Source organism: Phymastichus coffea, unplaced genomic scaffold (genome assembly GCF_024137745.1).
Source record: "Phymastichus coffea isolate CEN01 unplaced genomic scaffold, Cenicafe_Pcof_1.1 PCOF00190, whole genome shotgun sequence".
Classification (NCBI taxonomy): Eukaryota; Metazoa; Arthropoda; class Insecta; order Hymenoptera; family Eulophidae; genus Phymastichus; species Phymastichus coffea.
This window is the reverse complement of record NW_026707001.1, coordinates 203,000-225,528: the sequence shown is the minus strand read 5'-3', so window position 1 is coordinate 225,528 and position 22,529 is coordinate 203,000. Positions and strand designations below refer to the sequence as shown.

Here is a 22,529-nt window from a genome sequence, read left to right as displayed (position 1 = left end):
GTGAGATGAGCGAGCGAGACATCTGCATGTACAGATCTGCTTGACTTCAAGAAGATACGCATGTATCCTTTTGAGTTCATTTTTCAAGCTCCGACAAACGTTAAAGAAACTTGTTCTCAAAGATCCGCACGTTTGAAGCTCCTCAAGTAATTAGAAGAAAAGCATTCACACGTATAATTCAGAATCCGCGTAAGATGAAGAAATGACGAATTCTAGATCTATGTAGACGGCAAGCACGCAAAAGAAATGTAGAAGTGACGACACTCAAGGCGAAGCTAATCTGAACGTCGAAATCACAAAACTCGAGTGCAGGTCGGCGTCGAGAGCGAGAGAGCGAGCGCAGCTACCATAAAAATATTACAGCGCAGCGAGAGAAAGGAAAGCTCGGAGTGGCAAGTGGCGCGATTCTCATGCCACGACGCGTTTTACCCGGGTCAAAACGACACTTCAATAACTTCCGCTTTGCCAGAGAAAAGAGACGGCGCGCTCTCCTACTTCGGTGCACAATGCACGCTCGCGTTTCGACTTGTTTTCACGAACAGAGACTCTCTTGCCCAGATTTGGTATTCAGTGGCGCGATTTCGGTAATTTTATTTCCGCAAGTGGATTGTCCCACCGACTTATTTCAACGACCGGCTACACATTTGTTCGCTATAGCAATGCGGCTTGAGTGCGTTGCAAGTAAATACGATCCGCTGCAGGCCAGCTCTATATCACCAAATAAAGCCCACCCATTTCTTCCTTGGAATTGCGCAGTTCCAGCCATATTTGAAATGCATCGACAAACCTCAGTCTTTACTCGTCATTGCTTCATCAAATATTCCCTTCGTTGGACTGATTGTCGAATCAAAGAGCCGTTATCATTTGCCAACATGGAATCATTACACGTTCGAGATTGAAAAAGGCGACTCCTTCACCTTTCGTCTCGACAAAAGATTTGTGAAAAATTTAAAGCGTCACTGTATCATTCGACGTTCCATCCCTTCCGGTTTAATTGTCAGGCAAGTCGTACTCCGCGCGGGCCGACAGCAGTCGAATATATATCAAGAGGCATGCAGCTTGCCCATTCCTGCCGTCTCTTCCTACCCTCGCGAGGTTTATCGCTCGTGCGAACCCGCCCCCATCCCACTCAAATCCTCGTGGTGGTTGTCTGACCTACCCCCGCAAAATTTCGGACACAATACTACGGTTGCGGGTCTCAGTTTAATAGGATAATAAAGCAAGGACGTCAATAAATGACGTCCTCGGTCTCTTCTTTATTTTTGCCATGCGCACTTTGGTACGCATTAACGTGCCGCGTCGCTCCTTCATTTCATTTGCGCAATTTTGACCTCTTCGCGCTCGATTGGATTTCGTGGCTAGTTACCACCGTCGTTGTCGCCGTCGCCCGAGGGCCAGAGACAAAAAAGGAAAGTTCGTTCAGAGGAAGAGAGACGAACAAAGTTTTTCGCTGGAATTTATTATCCACCGAGTTTCTCTTTGATAAAGGAGTTGCGACATAGAGGTGTGTGTTGTTTCTGAGTCCGTAAGGAAACTTTTTTCCCCTTGTTCATTTGCTCGTCGGTGTTCACAACGTTGGATTTTACGCTAGGAAATTGAGCTTTTCCCAAGCTCCCCAGGCAGCAATGCTTTCAATTAGTGACAATACTATACGTGTAAAAATAATTCTGGGAACAACAGAGTTCTAGTGTACCAAAGCACATTATTTATAAACGTCTTGACAAAAACCAGATTTTTTCCTTTCTCTCGCAGCTACACAGGGCAAGAAAAACGATTTAAAAAACCATACAAATGTAATCAAAAGCCAACAGCAGAAACGACGACAACGCGCAGACGACACATACAAAGCGTCGCTCTATCGGCTAGTAGAAAAGAGGGAATGGAGACTATCTTTTACGAGTGGCGCATTTCTAAATAGTTGATCTTTCTCTGCGCGACCGTAAATCAAAAGTTCGCCCGGCTGGGCATTTAACTTCGGATTCCGGAAATTCGGCACTCTCCCTTCCTCGACATCCTTTCACTATTGCTCGGTAGAAATCTCGAGGCATTTAATACCGTGTGCTCTCTTTCGCTCTCTTTCACTCTCTTTCGCTCTCTTTCTCCTCTTTTTTGTTATTGTATATTTTTACGCGTGTGCAATAGTCTGTTTTTGAGCTTTGACTGATTTACAATGGTGTAAGTGAGAAACAGCTCTCAATGCAAGCTGATTTATACATCTTTGCGGTAAATACTTGATGGTCATGTTAAACGGACAGTCATTGAAACAAGTTAAATGGGTGCTACTAAAATGAACAGGCTACTGGATAATTGTTATCGTATGAATAAATATTCTACTGATCTGACTGTCTCATAACGAAAGACTTACAAAGGGTCGAACGTGGTTATGGTCGTACAGAGATGAGATGCGAATAACAAATGTTGCTTGTGAATTTATTTGGTTATTCTTCTCATAATAATTTTTTAATAGCTTTCTTTTCCACTTTCAAAAGCATAGCCGAGCAAAAAATTATCACGATTTTCAATGCCAGCGTCGTGTACGCATGAAGCTAAAATAGAGCAACAATTCCAAAAAGCTCATACATCAGAGGGGGCATTCATAGCTACGCTACACTATGATGATGAATCAAGTAAACTACACGAAATTTATAGTTACTCTCGAGCTGCGGGCAGCTCATGCACTTTTATCGCACCTCATAAGCTCGGAAATTTATCGTTTTCCACGCGATAAAAAAAGAGAGTAGTGAGCAGCGTTCCTCTCTCAGCCAGTGCGCTTCTGCCGCTATACCCAACTGAATTTCAAACAATAGTCAATCAGACGTATAAAAGAAAGAGATGAAACAAACTCCCCTTTTTCACGCGCGAAACCCTCTCCACGTTTTTCATGAATAAAAACATATAACGCAAGCTTCAATCCACCCATTCCCAATGAAAATGTATGAAAGAGAATAGAAGCATCAATCATATCTAGCACGGAGTATACGTGTATATATATATATATATATATATATATATATATATATATATATATATATATATATATATAAACTCACTTGGGATAGGTGCTGCGGGTGTTGAAATGGTGAAAGGTCAGCTCGACAATCTCATCCTCGTGGCCGTGAAAGGTATAGAGTAGGCAGTCAACGTTAGTTGGGTATCTTTTAGGAAAGTCGGGCGACGTGAAGCTACCGCCCTGGGGATTGTAGCGGCTGCTGTACACGACGCAAGAGCAACCTGCAAACACACAATTTCGTCATTTAAGTTATATATATAGCGAGAGAATTTCTGGAAATAGTAACCACCCTGAGTGAACGCGTAGAGCTTTTAATTCGCACGGTGATTCGTTATTTACGTCGGGGCGCCGATAATATTGGCCTTTGGTGATAAATTAAACCTTCGTCTCTTTTTTTACCTACCGTTGCCTTTTCCCATATTTTATCCATTTTTCTTTCCTTTTCGCGTTAATTCCGCCACCGTGTGCCTGCCTCTATTCTGCGACTCGCCGACGCGCGGTCCTTATATTAATTTATTGGCACACGACCGGCATGACATATGGCCAAGTCTATAAGAGAAACAAATATTCCTAGCGCTGAATTTTCGTTAATTATAATACTCCGGGAGTGGCCTATCTGAATTGGGAGAAATTTACATTAGACTTCTGATCAATTCGAATTTGAATGCTGATCGATACTTTTAACATTATTATAAGGATAAGGAAAGGTGGGAATGAGGCGAAAAATTTGAATTAAGGCTTATCTTTTAATTAAAATTTGTGTTCAAATAACAAATAATTGCATCTCTAATTGCAAATCCAACCTAAATAGTTCGTTGGCACCTTAACGAATAAATAAAATAAAACCTTCAACCTGTTGAAAAAAGAAACGCGGCAGAGTAGAAAAGGAAGATGAAAGACTGAACAGATTTAATTGGTATTTTTTCTTTAAAAGCAGTATTTTTCACTGTAACGAGGGCCACAGTCAGCTTGTAACAAGGAGACGAATGGACTTCATTTTTACTCGGACATAACATTTAGAGAAAGAGAGAGAGAGTTTTTCCTTGCCTTCGAAAAAAACAATTGAAGTCTACCTCTTTTTATCAAAATTACGATTTACGAGTAAAATCGTTCGAGCAAATTATCTAATTTCATAAACTTTTATGAGCAGTTTGCCAGAGAAAAAGAGAAACTAGGAAATGCACACACGTGTATTTAAACGAGGCGCATTAGCGTCAGATCGTGGGTGCATAAGCGGCGCACGTTCAGACCCTTCATCCTAAAGTCTCGGCCGCACGCGAAAGAGCGCAAAGTATCGGGCTTATCTTCCGTCTCGCTAGCCATGAATAACAAATACTATGAGCGCGTGGCTTGATTTGGCTTTGTTTTATTTCTTCTTTTAATGGGCGACATGCAAAATTTTGTGACTCTTGCCGCAAGCGAGTCGCGACGATATAAACTTTGTTTACCAACTCACAAAGCTTTCATGCTATTATTTTGGAATAAGATAGCACTTAAATTTCAATTTCGAGGTAGTTCTCAGGTACCTTTGTTTATGGTACATTAACACTATTTTTTGCAACGGTATAAAGCAGTTTTTTTAATTGATTTATCAGTAGTAATGTCGATTGAACTTTCAGTAGAGGGATAAAAGTTTCTCAATGGGTCTCTTGGGTAGGTGCGATGGTCGCGTGCGTATTGCCGCAGTAACTCCACATAAATAAGTGTTTTGAGCCTTATGAAACATAACGCAGCGATCTTGAAAGCTCATAAATCACAACTGGAGAATGAAAATTTATGCGTTTCTCCAATGAATAAGGACTTTGCAATTAGCGCAGCATGAAAGTAAAACACTAGAAAAGAGTCGTTAGGCGAGAGTATTACGGTTGAAAGAAAACACAAATAAATAAAATTGTCCATTCTGTCTCTTTGAAAAAATTTAATCAAATAGTGAACCGCGCGTGTGTACCAACTGCGTATTGAGAGGCTGCTGCCGCATCGTCGTAGCATTTCTTTTCGCTGCCCCGCGGCAGTTTTATTTCCTTGGCGTATGTATTTCCCGCGAGCTGCCGTTGGCCTCCTTTGTGTAATTCTTATCGTCCCCCTTACTACTTGCTCGAGGGTAGGTTGACAGGCGCATGCCAGTCCAGGGAGTCGCGAGATACGCGACATGCTGCAACGCTACATACTCTCGCTCTCGCATTGTTATTTAACTCGCGCACTATAGCTTAGGCTAAGGAAAGTTAAAAAAATGGAGAGAACAACGCTATCCGCTTTGTATTTACGAGTTTCCGGTTAGATACAGATTGCTCGACCACTCTAGCAAACGTTGAGAGCACACGAGGTTTTACTGACAATCCAATAGTTTGTCGGGCAATTCTTGCGCTGCGTGTACATTCCAGAAAATGTAATCGTTGCAAAATTCCTTTTTCATTTATATTTTTCTGTTCATACAATATTTCTCTATATTTGCTAATATTCAAAACGTTGAATTTTTCTGCACGTTTTTCTTTTTTTCCTATAAAGCCGGTTGTTACTTCAAAAATCCGCTCGTACCACACTAAAGTTTACATGAAAAATATCAATAAAACAATGGATATGGCTGCTGGTATGATATACAGTATATATCGCTCTGTGAAAACCTATTTCAACCTCGAAATATTGAAATTTGATATCGAAAAACTGACATTTTGTAAATTTCACCAGAACGTACAGTATTCGGCGTGCTTATCAAAGATATGCGCGCGCGACAAGCGCGGTTTCGTCAGTTGTCACGCGAGAAAGTTTCTTTGTATATGAAACAATCGCAAGCACAGCGTCAATCACTTTTATTGTAATTCCCGGTAAACACTAATCATTCTGGCTGTCGTTGAAATAATTAATCTACTAGCCAACGCGCGCAATGGATCGAGAGAGTAGGCGCAACCATATAATTAACGTGTACGAATGGCAATGCATGCATTACGCACACCCCGTCAATAATAATTCGGCCATTGTATCGTCCGAGGTGTGCCGATTTACGAATGCGACCGTTTGCGGCTATTGCACAAGCACATATATATCTTCGTGTGGGTATATCTATTACTAGCTGGATTTTCACTTCCGCTCGGTTCTCACCACTTTTCCCCGATGACGAGCTTCGTCGGTCAGAATTCTTTTTTTTTTGTTCGTTCGGTCGGAAGGGAAAAGGAAGTGGTTGTGGTGGTTGCTAGATCAGACTACTCGGGCGTAGGAGAATGGAGAATTCATTATCGTGCATTTGCTGGTGAATAAGAAGACTTGAAACATGTAATTTTATTTTTGCTCGGGAAAATAGTTCGTTCAAGTACTTTAGTTTAAAACTTTCGTTTGTTAAAATTAGTGTTCGCCGTTTGCAAATAAAACTTGATTAATGAACTTGAGAATCAGGTTAAAATTATTCGTAATGAAATTACATTGAGTTGAATTTTTAAATTACATAATAAAAATGTAGGTATTTATTTACAAGCTCTTAGATGACTGTCATTGAGCTATAATTGTACGAGTGATAAAATTATTGATTCAATTCAGTGAAAGCTGAATTTTTGAAAAGTGAAAGAGTAATAATCCGATGTAACGCAAAAAACCAGTCGAAATGGCATACTCATTGACACTCATGTTTCAAATGTTTACGACGTAATTTAGATGGTGTTTACGCTATTGCTCAAGGCAGATGAACGGCTATACCAAGACGTATATTATGCTACCGGACACACACTATATATCCACGCAATAAGTATGACACAATATCCATTAAACAGTTTACACTTAAAATGTTGATACAGACTTGCACGATAATTTATTAGATAACCTAAACCTTCTAGATCTCAATAGAAACTTCATACTTATAAAAACTTATGCATTAGATAAAAAATTTTGACTTATAGGTGTGCATAAATTCTTACTACGAACTTTTTCTTTGTAACACTTTATTGAATTTAAGCTTCGATATTCAGTGCATAATCTAACATACTGTCAGCTTTTATAGCGGCGATTTATCCTCCCTGTAAATTTTTTCGGCTTTATAGAATGGTAAATCCAAGTACTAGCTTTCTCGAAGTCATTCTTCATTTAAATTAGTTGGACGATTATTAAAATATTTATGTTTAAAGAATAAAAATTTTGTTTTCATAATTTATAAGTAATGCAATATCGAGCTCCATAACATAAAGCTTATAATTTCATGTTGAAGTTTGAATTTAATTTCAGTAATGTCCGTACCAATATTGTCCATATATTGCAAGTTCAATAATTCCATTTGGAAATTCTGAAAATAGACATAGTAGCTGAGAGTACTACACTGTTCTCGTGGGAACATTTGAATCAAGAATGTATGATTATATACGACAATTAATAATAATTGTAAATATATGCAGGTAAATACACTGGGAAATCCAATAGTTCCAAGGTAATTTCTTAGTGGACGAAAGGGCTTAATTGCTCAATTGGCCCGATTGGCGAACCAATCAAATCTTCCAATCTTACACTTCGGATTTTCGCGCGTACAGCTTCGTTATACTTAACAATATCACTCACTCGCATATGTCGCTAGCAAGTATTGCTCGATATATATGTAGAAAGAATTTTATTGGCCCTCATTACGGAATAACTGCTTCAATTAAATACCGGGCTCTCGGTCAAATTTATTTGCCGAAAAATTTTAGAACATGCTTGCATTGTGTTTTTCTTTCGTCGTTGTCACAATCAATCTCGCTTCAGGTACGTTGAGAACGTGCATGTTGTTAATAAACATTGATTTTTTGCCTCCGTCATCGCACGGCAAACTGACCGCAAACATTGCAAGCCATACGCCAGGATTTTAACGAAGCACGCTCGACCGAGCGGATTAATCAAGTTCAATCTGGCGCGTGATTTTTGGCCCGATATGATATATAGAGGCTGCCTGCTGCAAACCTGCTGCACTGCACAATTCATACATTACACACGGTCGAGCTTTTATTCGCAGAGGGCAAAGCAGCAACACAATCATTAAGCAACGCGGCTGGCGCGTGTATCGCATTAGCCGCGAACAATGAATTTAAATTTGTGCGCCGTTTATTTGCTCGCGCGTGTACGTGTATACGAGGCCGAGGCCATTTATGCGGGCTATAGGTGAATAAACGGATCCGCGCCGTGCACACTGCGAACTTTAACTAACAGTCGCGTGGCTAGCAATGCGATGTTTGATAGCGCTGCCGCGCGTGCTTTATTGAATTTCGCGCTCGATGCCGTCGCCCTGCCGCTATATTGCCCTTGAGTACGCATCGCGCCGGCCAAAAATTCGATGCTGCTTGACGGATTAGCCAACGTCATAGGCCAGCCATAAACACGCGTGCGCTGGAAAATGATTTTGGATTCGATAAAAGGACGATGCACCCAGAATTCCTGAATTTAGGAGGAGAAAAACAAGAAAAAAAGGAGAGTAGCGCTGTTACGGCTGATCGCGTCAGTAGAGGAAATGTGGCGCGACAAAGTTCTTAACTAAATAAAAACGTCTCTCTACAAATCATCCGTGATTTTCGCTCTTCCTCCTGTGTGAACGAGGAGGGAGGAATTCCCCGCACGGTGCGTTATTGCGGCTTCGTTCGCTCTTCATCTTCGTCTGTGTACTTCTCCTCTGTTGGAGATATGAGAATTCCAGGTGGAGAGGGGAAAAACGAGACCAACGAAAAGTTTTACGGGAACAGAAGGGTAAAGGAGAAAACGCTTTTCCGTACCTATATATTCTCTCATGCACGCACGCGGCGAAATCAGAGAAAGAATCAGAGAAAGGGAGAGGGAGAGGGTGAGGGAGGAGGAGAGGGAGAAGAAAGGGTGAAACGAAGGCGGGGAGTGCTTGAGTGTGAGAAAATGAAAAAGGAATGGGGTTACAGTACGCTAGGTGAAGTATGTGAAATGGCGCACGCGCAAGTACAGCCAAACAGTCAGGGAAATATGCTAATAAGCGAGGGAGACCTTTACGCCTATTTACCAAAGCTGCGCTCTCTTTTGTGTGCCCTCTATGTGTGCGCACGCCACGTGTTACGCCAGAGGCTACGTAATCTGCGCTGCGGCTGCCGCCAGCTTGCATATCTCAAGCTTGATTGCTTTTTCGAAGATGCTTTCAGATTGATTTTTTTCTCTTCCTTCTCATGTCGAGTTGCGTTACATTTTTCAGATGTTCTTGGAAAGGTTATTATTTGACGTGAGTTCCATTTTGGTGATTGATTCGTCGTATTCGAAGCTTTGCAGATACGCCGAGGTATGCTGTATGAATTTTAGAAGCCAAACAAAATCTGATGCAGACCGAGAGTTTCGAGTAAGACGCATGCAAGGCATATTTAATGCTTGCAAGCTCACGCTGTTATCCTCGTGTTATATTTAATAAAGCTTGCGTGCGCCTTGGTTTTAATGCGTCTGGTGGCTTGCGTGCGGCAAATGAACTTTTTCAAACTTATCGTCTATGTACTTTTTATACTACGTCATGATAAAAAAGTATTTTCGACGACAAATCCGTTCTTTAATTAACACAAAGTGGCACATTATTCTTATAAAAGAGAAAGTGCAAGACGTACTCTTCATTCGCCGCTACCAAAGGAACAAATAAAGAGAGCGACACAAAGAAGAAGAAGAAGAAGAAGAAGAAGAAGAAGAAGAAGAAGAAGAAGAAGAAGAAGAAGAAGAAGAAGAAGAAGAAGAAGTAGAAGTAAAAGAAGAAGCTCCATCTAAAGCGTCGCCAAAGCAGGAGTCTGTAAAAATTACAGATGACGAGCGACGCGCGAAGAGATAAGTGAGAAAAAAAAGAAGTCGTAGTGCGAACGAAGATTCAAAAAGCCTGTCGCTATTCACCTTTAAGCTCACAGTGCTGTACGTATATATACGCCTCGGAAAATTCACCGCGTCAAGAGTCATTCTCGTAACACAAAAGGAGCGTTTAACAGATTATTCAGCCGGAAAATCTGTCGCTGAATGAGGAAAAAGGGTACATCGAGAGACAGATGCGTATATACTATGAAGACGTAACGGAGATGCCGCCGAGAAGGAGAGTGATCATAGTGGCGCGCCACGCGGGATGTATTTATCATCGCGAGTTATCAGCCGGGTCTTTCATTAATCAGCTGCCGTCGCACCTGCGACGCATCGCCGCTGCCTACACACCTGCCGCGCCCAACTCCCTCGCACGCACTAACGTACCTGTCTCTCTCGAGCAGCGTCAATATTCCAAATCAAAACGGCCTGAGCTTTTATTGTTTGCTTGCTCTTTTGTCAAGTTTGTCAGTGTTGGATTAAGTACTTCGTTTACCGATGTTTATCCGCGATTGTTTCATAGTTATAACATGCTCATGTATTGATGAGCCCCGTTTCATTCTGGTATGAATATTTCAAATATTTTTTTCATTTTTCTATTGTTCGCTCAATCCTTTTCGATTTGTTATGCTCGTGAAACGAGCGTTTTATTCATTGATCACTTTAAGTGTAAAAAAGAAGTCATTTCTCCACATTCTGGCAATTTTATTCTTCTTCACTGATATTACGGCCTATAATATTAAAACGGACAGATTCATATCGATGTATGGGCTTATGTACGTATCGATTTTCAGTAGATTTACAGTTGCTAAAGAACAACATGAAATTATAGAAAAATTTGAATTAAAAAAGATTCAAGAAGCAAGAAGCCCGGTCGTAGTTGTTGTACTCCTAGGTAAAAATTTAGCGTCAGTCAATTTCACGGCGCTACGGCAGCAGCAAGAAGAGGAAGGATCCCGAGCTTGCACGTACACGTGATGGCTGCTGGCACCGCAAGCATAATGCGTAATGCAACGCATATAAGTACGCGCGTGTGTATAGCTTGCTTCGTCTCGCATCTTCTCTCTAGAGAGGGCTCGCGGCATTACGTATTCAAGATTGGGAAAAGCTTGCCAGAGTGCGAGTTGTAAAATGCAGCGACCGAAGCAACCGTCCATCAGGTAGCTCAGCATCACTTTAACCGGCCGTCAGTTAAGTTGCGCGCGCGATGTGGCTTGAATGGAAAAAACACACTGCTACCCGGCGAATATGTGCTGCGTAGAAAATAGATTTTGAAGCCAGCCGCGCGGGATTCGTCAGACGATCGTAAGTTTTTGCTGAGATGCTTTTTATTTGTCGAACTGCATTTTGCTATGCGGACCTCGTTATATTGGTAAGTTCGAATTGACCTTACGACGCGCTATCCTACGTAATTATCATCTCCGGCCACTTTGCAAACTCGATTGTGTATTATCTAGAAAAAGAAAGAAAGTTAGCGAGTATTCAATAATTTCAAAGCTTTCCCAGAGAAAAATCCCATTACAGGAAAGGCCAACGAGAGAAGAAGAAACGTTTTTAGAGCGCCGGACGCCTCCATCGTTAAAGACTGAAAATACGAGTGGATAGCCGAGCGGAAGAAAAGCGCCTCGAGAAAAGGGAGAGAGAGAGAGAGAGAGAGAGAGAGAGAGAGAGAGAGAGAGAGAGAGAGAGAGAGAGAGAGGGAGAGAGATCGCGGAAGGAAGGCGGGGTCGAGAAGTGAATGAAGCGGCGAGATATCCGCGTGAATTCTTCCAAGCGAGAACATCATTTACGCCCTGAGGGGTTAAAAAGCTCTTATGTCCGCCTGTGATTTCATTAGTCCGATTCACCGGTTATACTTGTTTTAACTCCAAGATTGCTCCTTCTTCTTTTCATTACTGTTAACGCTGATTATTTTCCAGCGCCATCAATCCTACCCCCAAGAGAGATTCGATCGTTGATATGTATCAATAATTTTCCTTCTCTGATTATCGGCGGTAACAACCAAACCTCGATGTATTGTAAGGATGACGAGATAATTATACGAGGCTAATCATCGTCAATCTAAGCAAATTACGTGCCACATGTGTGAAGTATTATTAGAGATCCCATACATGAGGCTTGCTGCTGTATACGCGTGTAATTAACTGCTAACGCTATACTACATATACATTAATATATAAGCAGACTTTGATGGCGTTTAGTGAACGTCTTTGATTAATCTATATTGCTTCGATATTATCTTATTTATGTACGCTATGAAACAATCATTTCCAAATTATCAGAAAACAGTAGCTTTATATTTATTGCTTTTTTGTTATAAAAGATGACCAATAACGCCACTACAGAATAGCACATCAGGTTGATCAAAGCTTAATATCCAAGTTCATTGAATTAGTAAACTACACGCTTTAATGAGGCTAAAGCCGACAGGTGATTTGCCGCGGTCAGTTTGGGTACCCAGGGTGCGGCTTTTCGCTAATGTACTAACACACACGGCTCAGATAATAATGATGATTTCATCGGTCAATTGATCAACATATTGTATTGCATACAACTAATTGATGTGGATCATATATCGACTGGGAATAAAGTTTAGGAAACGATAAGAATTTGTTATATCCAAACTTACTGAAATTAAAGCTCGTCGATATACTATTTTGACGTGATTTTTAGAACATTGACGCACACTATTAAGTTTTGTTTCGATTGATTCTAGAGATCCAGCTCCATGAATAACTTAATTTTTTATCAGTTTTGAAGCTTTGAGAAGAGTGAAAGTTGATAGACGCGACTGTTCATGGGGTGACGCGAAGTCATTTTATAATACTGCGAGCGATATAACGTCAACTGAGTGAATTGAATACGGAACGATTATAGTAAAAAAAGGTGCTAGCGTGGGAGTTGAGAATTGCTCGATACTGCAAACTGAGCCCAAGCCGATTTGAGCCTTTACTCTCGATTTCAATCCCAATGGAGCTGTTGCAAAAACTGATAGTGTTTTTAGATTGATTGATTGTTGAAACTTTATCGGTTTTGTTCTTTGAAAAACAGCACCAGCGGTTGTCGTGCATAAGAGAAACTAGCGTAAGAATAAAAATAACTCATCGTCAAAGGCAAGAAAATTCTACGATAAGAGAAAATCAGGTCGATATAATCCCACAAACAATAAGCTCGGCAAACACTTGACGGCTATTATGAGTAATTGGAAAAGTTGCGGCAGCTTTTCTCTTGCCCCTTCTCCCTCTCTCGATATGATTCAATAAAGCGCGACCTCGCGCGGGCGTGAAGTATCGAACTCGCGCCACTAAGCTCGCTCGAGTCTGCTGTCTCTCCCTTCCATTTTCGACGCTTCAATTACGAGCCCTCAGAAACAAGCGAGAGCCCAAGGAGAAATAATATGACGAGAGACCAGTTAAGCTTGACCGAGCGTCAAGGCCGCACGCAGTGGTTGCTGCGGCAAATTAAACCGCGTCACGAGTGTGTGTATATACGAGTATATGTTCTCGCGTACGCGGACCTGCGAGATACGGATCGAGTGTTGCGCATACATGCACGTCGCTATCGCTGTGCGCTGATCTTTCATTGCGTGTGCTTGCGCGATCGTCGCTTTATTCGAGCAAATGTGGACATTTTATATTGGAATTATCGCAACTTCTTTTATTATCGTTTCTGGGAAATAACCTTTGGCTTTTGATTGTACTTATTGCTCTGGGAATCAGGTGCACCGTGTACAAATTATGATAATTTTTGTAGATATAATGTGGGTTCAATATGTATACATAAAAATGGAACACACTATCAGAATTTAGCGTGAATTTTTTTTACAACAACCGAGCATTTTAGAAGACATTGAAAAGCTTAAAAATGCGAACGTTACGAGAAGCTAAATAAGAAAAGTATTTAACAAGTGTTATGAATACAATAGTAAACAGAGACAACAGCCCGACGGCGCAAAGCGACTGCGACACAATTAATTTGCATCGAAATTAAATTGATTCGTGGAAAGTATAGAGCTATAGATAGATGCGCAGACGCATACGCACGAGAGCCGTGGCAGTCAATTACCCGAGGACATTGCCTTAGATAGTCTGCCATACGCACATAAGAGAGCTACGGCGCTTCGTATATGTATGCCAACAAAGGGAGTACGCCTCAAGGTAGCGTGATCATGAAGGGCGTTGTAGCGTGCACGTTCGCCTCAGGTATAGCTATAACGCCACAGTTGTAGCCCGTGAACGGCATGGAAATCTCGGCCGCAATGTACTATTGTATGACGCGAGCACGCATACATGTGTACCTATCCGCGCCAGATTTTCTTCGCATACACAGTCGCCAGTTTAGCGATGGAACGTTATATCTTTAATCAAGTTTGGTACTAAATTCGCACTCGCTTCCGCGCCTTTGTCGCTGTCCTTGTTGTCGGCGCCAATCTGTCTCGGCGCATATGAAACGCGCGCGGAAACAGCCCAGTTTGACAAAGCCATTGCGACTGCTTGGTGGACGCTTGGGCTGTACAGGTTCAGCTGATCGAATGTCGTTTTCTTAATTTCTACAGACAGGCACCGAGTTACGCGGAAACTAGTTGACTTTGAAAAGAACAAAGACAATGGTTTTCCAAGACTGTGAAAGAGAAATGATGAATGAACGATAAGCGCAGTAACGCGAAATGAAATAGCAAAGCATCGGGCGAGCCAATTCTCGGTATTCCATGAAGCATCGGCGCGCTGTTTGGGTGGAAATTTCGCAGGCAAATCTGGAGAATCGATAGGTCGACGCACGCGGTAATTCCCGAGGTGATCGGCAAGCACAGCCTCTGCCCCTCTCGCTCGCACACACGCGCAAGACTCGTTTGTCCACGTTGGATAGCAGTGGGAGGAGGAGTATCAGCTAGGGTGACATGTTTAGCGCGGAGCCTATTGATTCTTGAGCAAGTCCCGTCTCTCGCGGCATGCATAATAGGCGAGTCGCGTGAGTGTACCTACAACGACCCTCGCCCGCTATCTCTCCGAAAGCCTCGCGCTGTGTCGCTGTGTAATCGTGTGTCGCCCTGAGTAGCCAAGCGCTTTGCCTCGCAGCGTAAATATATATAGACACGCACACGAGCAGGCTCATTTACGACACTAGCTGTGCACGTGTGCGCGGCCGCTTGCACTCTCTTCCGATAGGACACCATGATGCCATACGCTCCAGGGGGTCAACAATGTCGAGAGCGGCCAGGTTAAGCACCTTTCGCACTTTGCAGGTTTTCCAGTTTTTATTGATTTTTCCAGCTTTTTGCCCAATCAATTATGAAGATTATCAATACAGTACGATTGTCGTGTTTTCGACTAATTTAGCTTGTAAACTCAATAGTTTTATTCGTTCTAAATTCGATAAACATCGCGGAGCTCGTTATTTAACGTCCAATTAGAATATTACATATCGTTGAGTTTTATGAAAAGAATTTGTTCTAGAAAGCAATGCAATCAGTGGGCGAAATTACATTTGATCGTGGAGTAAAACGATTGCACATTGTACGTCCTTTCAACTAATATTTTTAAAGAAAAAATCATTTCTACAGTCGCAGAAACACGACGTTCACAGGAAAATTCCAATCGAACAAAAGCCGTCGCCCTGAAAGCGCGAAAGGAAAAAGGCGCCCTCGCGATTTGTCGAAAATCAATTTGAAATTCCGGAAAGCTTGGTCTACCGTGAAAAAACGCGTCGGGCCGTCGTATAACTCGTTGCTAAGGCAAGTAATCTCGAAGAGAAAAAACTTTGCGCGAAGTCTCTTAATACTTGCAGGCGTAAGAATAAAAGATCAATCGGCAAAAAAAAATTAAATGAATCGTCTTAATGGAAGAAAGAAAGACAGAAAGAAAGGAAAGTCAATCAGCTTTCAGGGACCAATGGTAAGGAGAAAAGGTAAGACGAAATTAATCAGCAATCAGTGGCTTACAACAAGGAAGTTTACCCAAAGCGAATAGTTGGGGTGTAGAATCCGTGGAGGTGAACTTCATTGATCGGCTAGCAGTTATTTCCAAAGTTTGCAAGGGAGAGAGTTGTGAACGACTTCTCTCCACGAATCTTTCTCCGGAGCTAGTTTAAGGACCCGCAGCGGAAGAAGAGATAGCGCTAGATTTTAGCGGTGAGATTGCGTCCTGGAAATGGTGAATGGCGCGCGAGAGACCGATTGTCCCTTCCCTCATCTCTCTTTCTCTCTCACCCTCTGCTTCGAGACTTCAGATTTATTTCGTGCTAATTGAACGTGCTCGGATAAGATTTTTCTGTGGATAAAGTTATAAATTGACACATGCTTGTCGCAAATGAACATTATTTTATTTCTGTTCTCGTGGTGGCAAGTTCTCACAAAAACAAGTTCTAGGTAATTTTATGGGAACCCTTCGAATAGCTTGCATCGAATAGCTTGCGTCTACAACCGAATGTAACACTCGAAATGCATGATATTCAAAATGTCTTTCAAATTATTATTCCATGCTGCGATCTATTGCTTGTTGTATAAATTTTAAGTTGTTCATCGCAATATTCATGAGTACAGTAGCTTGTACGTATAACCTAAAAATAATTTTTCGGTCGGCAAAGTTATAACAAATAGTATAACAAAGATTATAATCGCTAGCAGAGAATAACACGCAAGCGAGCAAGTAAGTAACTCGGCAGGGCGAGGGTCGCGCGATTAGATAAAGGCGAAACAGTAGGTAAGTAAGAGCATAAAGATTCGTCGTGCACGCGGTGGCGTGTTGCTTACACGTGTTCCCGAGATGATATCGAATTCCAAGCCGAGCTGCAAGAGACGTATACTCTCTCTCTCTCTCTTTCCCTCCTTCTCTGCCACAAGTTTGGATTTAAAGGCGCTGTGGCGCTGGTAATGCTGGTCAGCAAGTAGCGTAAAAGAAAGGTGGAACGGAAAAAAAAGGAAGGCCGGCTTGACAACGACTTTGCGCTTAACGAGATCCTTCCTCCACCATTGCAGGCTAAACTTTTGTCGACTTATACGCTATTACCACTACTGCCCCATCGTTCTTTTCTCTCTTTCTCTCTCTTTCTGTCTCTTTCTCTCTCGCGTCTTTTGATCTCTATGCGGGTGTAGGTCGGCCGAGCGTATTTCTCCGGCTGGCTCTTCTCCTCTCTTTTTTTTCTCTTTTTCGGACGCCAAAGTTGCTACTTTAAGAAACGCTTGAGGATCATAAAAGGTAGTTGAATTTCTCTCTGAGTTTTACCCCCCAGATGCAAGGTGACTTGTTAAAGATTCTTTAATTAGACATTCAGAAGTGTGACTTAGTATGGTATCATAGTACCACGTAATTTTATTTCAAACGGAAATTAATTCAAAGTTTTTATTAAAACGTGTATGCTTATCCAAAAAAAGTGTCACGCGATGGATAAACAGCAAGGCACGTCATTAGTATCGTTAGTAACAAAGTCAATCGAGAAAAGGATAGCATCGAAAATGCGCGAGCAAGCAGCACCGCGAACGCTTAGTGGCACGTGTGAGATAAATTCTCTCAGCGATATTTTGCTGGTGCTTTATTGGCCGTAAATAAGGACGAAACTCGATAGCCTCCATCGGTTTTAAATTATTCGGTAATATCGAGAAAGCAAGAGCATGAATTAAACAGCCGCTCTTTTGACTGTTTCTCACTTTTAACACAACAGTCGATAGAAAAAAGAGAGAGAGAGTGAGAATTCAATGGTATCCTTTGACGCGCAAAGCTTACTAAAAGGAGGTAAATTATCAAGAAGATTCGGAGGCGTTTCGTGTTTATCAATGGATAGTGGAGCATAGTTGATTACCTGGATTGACTGTGCGGCAAAGATCGAGGAACAGCAGCCAACAGCACAAGAAAAGCAGCCTCCTGTGCATCTGCAAACAGAATAACCATTCAGTTCTTTTATATAATGAATTTTTAATCTTTTTCTCAATTTCTCATTGCTGTTCAAATATTTGGAAATCTCGACTAGCGTGAAAAATGGTTTTTTTGCAGCATAGACATAACAACAGTTTCCATATTGCGACTTTGAAAATTTGATCAATTTTTGTAAATAATTTTTGCAGCCACAAATTCGATTTCTGCAGTTTTACAATTTTCCAGAAAAATTCAGTTATTCACACTGCCGATAAAAGACGAATAATAAGAGCATTCCATCGATGAATGACTTGCACATCTCATAACGGGAGCTCGTTTGAAAGAAAAAAAAACTAAGAAAACCCGCACATTTTCATGTCTTTCAACGCGTCAGTCAACAATAGAGAGGATCTCGTAGGGATTTGACGACAATTTGGCTCTTAAACATTTTACGCGCTTATACCCGCAGTTCACCTGACACTCGACAATTTACTTCTGCCTCAGGCGTAAAAACTGTGCCGATATTTATATTTTTTTCCTCCCTTCGTATAGCTTTTCTGGTCCGCATAGAGCGCGTCACTCCGAGCGAGTGAGGGAAAAAAGGCTGAAAGAAAAACAAACAGAGATCCCCGCATCGTCGATGCCTCAGAGCATATAACAGAAAAGTCAATAAAAATTGTTTACCATCGACTACGCTGGAGATATCTATATAGTCTTTTCCGTGAAAAATTGCTTTCGTTACTCGTCGCCGTTTATGCCGCGAGGTTTCGAAATAAAAATCGCGCGCCACTGCATATAAATACAGGCGAGACATAGCAGCGTGCGAGCGATTGACAGTGTGTCGTCGTCGAGTGGTGGCAGTGGCGTGCGCGCGTGGCTGGCATCACGATTCCCGACAGTCTGTAATTGAAGTCACGTGCGACTCGAGTGTTGCGCATTGCGATTGGCGGTCAACTAATTTTCGACCCACGTATATCTGTGCGAAATATCTACAGGCAGAACGTTGCTCGTTTTTTTTTCACCAATTGATCCACATATATATGTGGATCGAGCTTTTAAGCTTTTTTTGTATTATTATTGTATGAACAATCTTGATTTCCCATATTTTATGAATGAGCAAGGTCAAGTCCTTCAATATTGAGCATTTCGTCACTAACGTGAAACGTCATTTTTATAGAAATATTTTGTTTATTTCGAGATACTATTAGTTGTTCATACATTATCGAAAAAACGTCATTCGCGTGACGAAAGAAGAAAACCCACTCACAGATGAAAAGCAATATTTCCGTTACAATTTTTATGTTCTGTCATTTTTCGCATGCATTTTAACATGAGACAGCGAAAATTGAAGCTCCCGTGCAATATTTGCTCGACTTTACGCTGCTACCGCTGCTGCTGCCGCTGCTGCTAGCTCAACTCCGTCTAATCTTGTTTCCCTTCCGCTTGTTCAACAGTGAATGAGATATAGATCGAATCAGAAAATAGTGTGTCTAGTGTCTTTCCGTACATAGAAAATAACATTATTTCTTAGCAAAGTAACTGCACTATACATTTACCAGTCGAATTTTTCAAAGAAAGCTATATTTTATGAAAATAGAGCGCAATTTTTGATGTTTTATGTATTTTACGGGGAATGTAAAAATTTTATGAATATATCTTCTTTTAATTTCATTCGTAAAAGGTATTTTAACAAATCGCATTAAATAAATGCAGATTATTTTTGTGAAAAATGTTTTTTCACTGAACAATTTAAAGAGGATTATTTTACTGCTGAAAGATAAAAAATACTTATCAGATTTGGATACATGGATTTATTTCTTTTCAATTCTGTCGAAAATATAAATAATCATGACGGTGACGACGTTATATATCTTTTCAAAAATGATTGCTAAGTATTCCTGCGTAAAATGTGGAATCGAACTGCCATTTATATTCTTAAGAGATTGCAGTATGCGTAGCTTCCTATCTCCGGCGCATAAGACTGCACACGAGCCCCATCAAATGTCTGTCCTTCACTCTCACGCCGTACCGTATTCAAACAAATCCATCTCTCGCGACATTTACAGCTCCAACTTTTTTATAGTACTCCTGTAATTCAATTTGAAAATCAGCTCCTTCAAGAACTAACGATTAACATTTTTTCAAGCATTCTAAAATTTTTTAGCAGCAATCATATCTACACGTTAATATGTCAAACTCAATAACAGGAAAGAAAGAGATTATGTTTATTTTTAAGAAACGTGAGTGAAATCCCCAGTTAGTCAGTTGCTTACGTTTGAGCTAGCGTTTACAGCGATCGGATAATGTTACCGGTACTTTCACCCCTTGGCCGGCTCACCAAATGCGCCTACGGCCGTGTAATCGCTGGGAAGCGCAACCACGCGCAACTCACAATGGCCCACCTTTTCTCCATCTATCATCCAGCAAATCTACTGTATCGATTGATAATCTGTTTCCTACCCCCCCCCCCCGTCACTCTTTCTCTCTCTCATACATTACCGAGTGATTTTTCACATGTATTTTAATTGTGCAGTTCTTCTTTTATATGGCGGTAAATTCTTTTGACCGACTCCGCATGTGTGCTTTTTTCGCCTGCCTATTCGTTTGTTGGGATTTCGTTACTATACCGAAGGGAATTCAATTGAAACTTTGAACGGTCGAACTGGTCACGCATTGTTTGTTAAGCAATCCCTATTGAGTTTTTCTCTCGAGTTTTACTATTGAAGTACGTTTTAATTCCGTCCCTGCACAGTCTGGTTAGTTTATATGTGACTTTGCTTTATACAATAAAGAGAATGTCATTTTATTAAAAAATTGAGTAACTATCGAATGTTTATCACGTTTTCTTTAATCCACTTAAAAAAATTAGATAAAGAAAACTTGTTACGGATGTAATTTGAAATATGCTCTCACAGAATTTTTGGACAAAGACATTGCGCTTGGATCATTTCATTGCGCCGCGGACTGTTTGCTAATCGATGCGCGCGTGCGATGTCGAACTCGAAAACAAGATCGAGTGACCATGCGTAACGGCATCGACACTCTCATTTTTAAAAAGAATCTCTAATCTGCCGACATTTGTCGGTTGGTTCCTTTGTTGTTAAGTTCAGTTACGGCCTCTTCGAAACGCGAAACTTAAGCAACACTACGAATATTGTTTAATTTAAGATAAGCGTGTGAGAGAAGCGTGCGCCGCATCAAGCTGAGTTACGATTTAGAATCAAATTTTGACTATTTACCATTGCTACGATCACTGCCTCCAAACTCACAAAAATGCATACATCGCTAAAAAAGATGGCAAATGCATTGTGGCAATCAGACTGGTTGAAAGGTTACCTTTCAAAGCTGATTGTCGACGACGGACATTGAGCGTCCGTCACCCCGTTGTTTGAGCCGAAAGCCGGCGATATCAAACAACGCAACACGAGCCACCAAAACACGGCACAATCTTTAGCGCACGGTCGGAATCATCACAGACTTCGACTCGAGCCAATCAAACAGAGAAAGGAGCAGTTGACACATGAATAAGGAAACCTCATTGGCAGGAGGTCAAGAAGTTCACGCCTTCGACCTTCGTGCGAGGAAAGGGAATTGAGATAAGAAAATTTTTTGATCGGACTCAGCTGGCGCGGCGACGCGTCTCAATCATTCTAGATCCGGTACTTGAACAAGCAGTTCGCCTATCTTTAAGCACGCGTGCGTCAACTATATTTCATTAATTGTACTTCCGTTAATTATACCTTTATACTCTTTAGAATTACGATTCTCGTGTCGACACAAATTTAATCCTTTCTTATTTTAACTAGTTTAGCCGGCGAACCTTTATAAATGTAATTTGTATCGTTAGTTGTTAGTTTGATTGTAAGCTTACTTTGATTACGAGCGTTCCGGTTTATTTATTATTTTAAGTAGTGTTATTGTGAATTAAATAAATCCGGTGTTCTTTATATTAAATATTTTAAAACCTCCACTCTCAGTCCTTCTCACCCTAACAAAACTAATTAAGTAGCTTTCACAACCCAGAATATCAGGATATACCAGGATAGTTTTAACACCTCCTCTTTCTTATCATTTCTTCCGATGAAGATCATTTGTACATACGCGGTCGTAAAGCGAATGAGGGAGAGAGAGAGAGAGAGAGAGAAAACAATCGATACAGCAATCTTGTGGACTTCCTCGTATTTCCTGATAGCTGTAGTCTGCGGTTGGGCGGCCAGTCTAGTGCAACCGGTCGGCGCGACTCAAACTTCGTCTTTGAGTGTAACACATCCTACTTCGGACAAACTGTCGCGAACAGAGAGTAGCTGTACGCGGCATACACCGGCTTGTCTACCCGTTCAACAGTTATCCCCAGTACTGAAAGTGTTGGCGGCGCTTACAATGCGAACGCTCAACAACAAGTTCACTTGAGCGAAAATGTCTTGTCACTCGCTGCAATAATTGAATGTGTCTTCGATCGTGTTCGTCCATGTGCTTTTAGCTTATTGATGCATTTCAGTAATTGGCTTAGCCCTTCTTATCTAGTTTACATGAAATTTCATTTATAATCGAAGTTTTCATTCGCTTCCTGATGATTTTACATGAAATTCGTTACAAGTAACTGTCTTTGAAATTTTATTTGTCACAGATATTGTCGACACACAGTCGGATAGGCTGAGTATGCCGCAATTTTGAGCAATTAAAAAAAAATTAGGATTTTGTTATTATAAGTGGTCTTGATCATGGGAATAGTGAGATTTTTCTCTAAAGGTTTTTCAGAGAAATTGCTAAATTTGAGATTGCTAAAGTTCAATGCTTCTTAATTAAGTAATGCAGTAAATCGATAAATACTAGTAATCCAATAAATATTCAAGGTGAAAGAATAATTTTATACTTTTAAAGCTTACGAA

General features: G+C 41.1%; 1 protein-coding gene across 1 annotated transcript in view; it reads right to left on the bottom strand.

Moving 5' to 3' along the window:
- The window catches only part of LOC131673685 (dorsal-ventral patterning protein tolloid-like), a 78,753-nt gene that overhangs the window by 27,027 nt on the left and 29,197 nt on the right, over positions 1–22,529 (bottom strand). Inside the window, exons 2-3 of the mRNA XM_058951872.1 lie at positions 17,588–17,657; positions 3,051–3,231 (exon numbers count right to left, since the gene is read on the bottom strand). Of these exons, the coding sequence (XP_058807855.1) occupies positions 3,051–3,231; positions 17,588–17,657 (251 nt within the window). The remainder of the gene's footprint in view (positions 1–3,050; positions 3,232–17,587; positions 17,658–22,529) is intronic.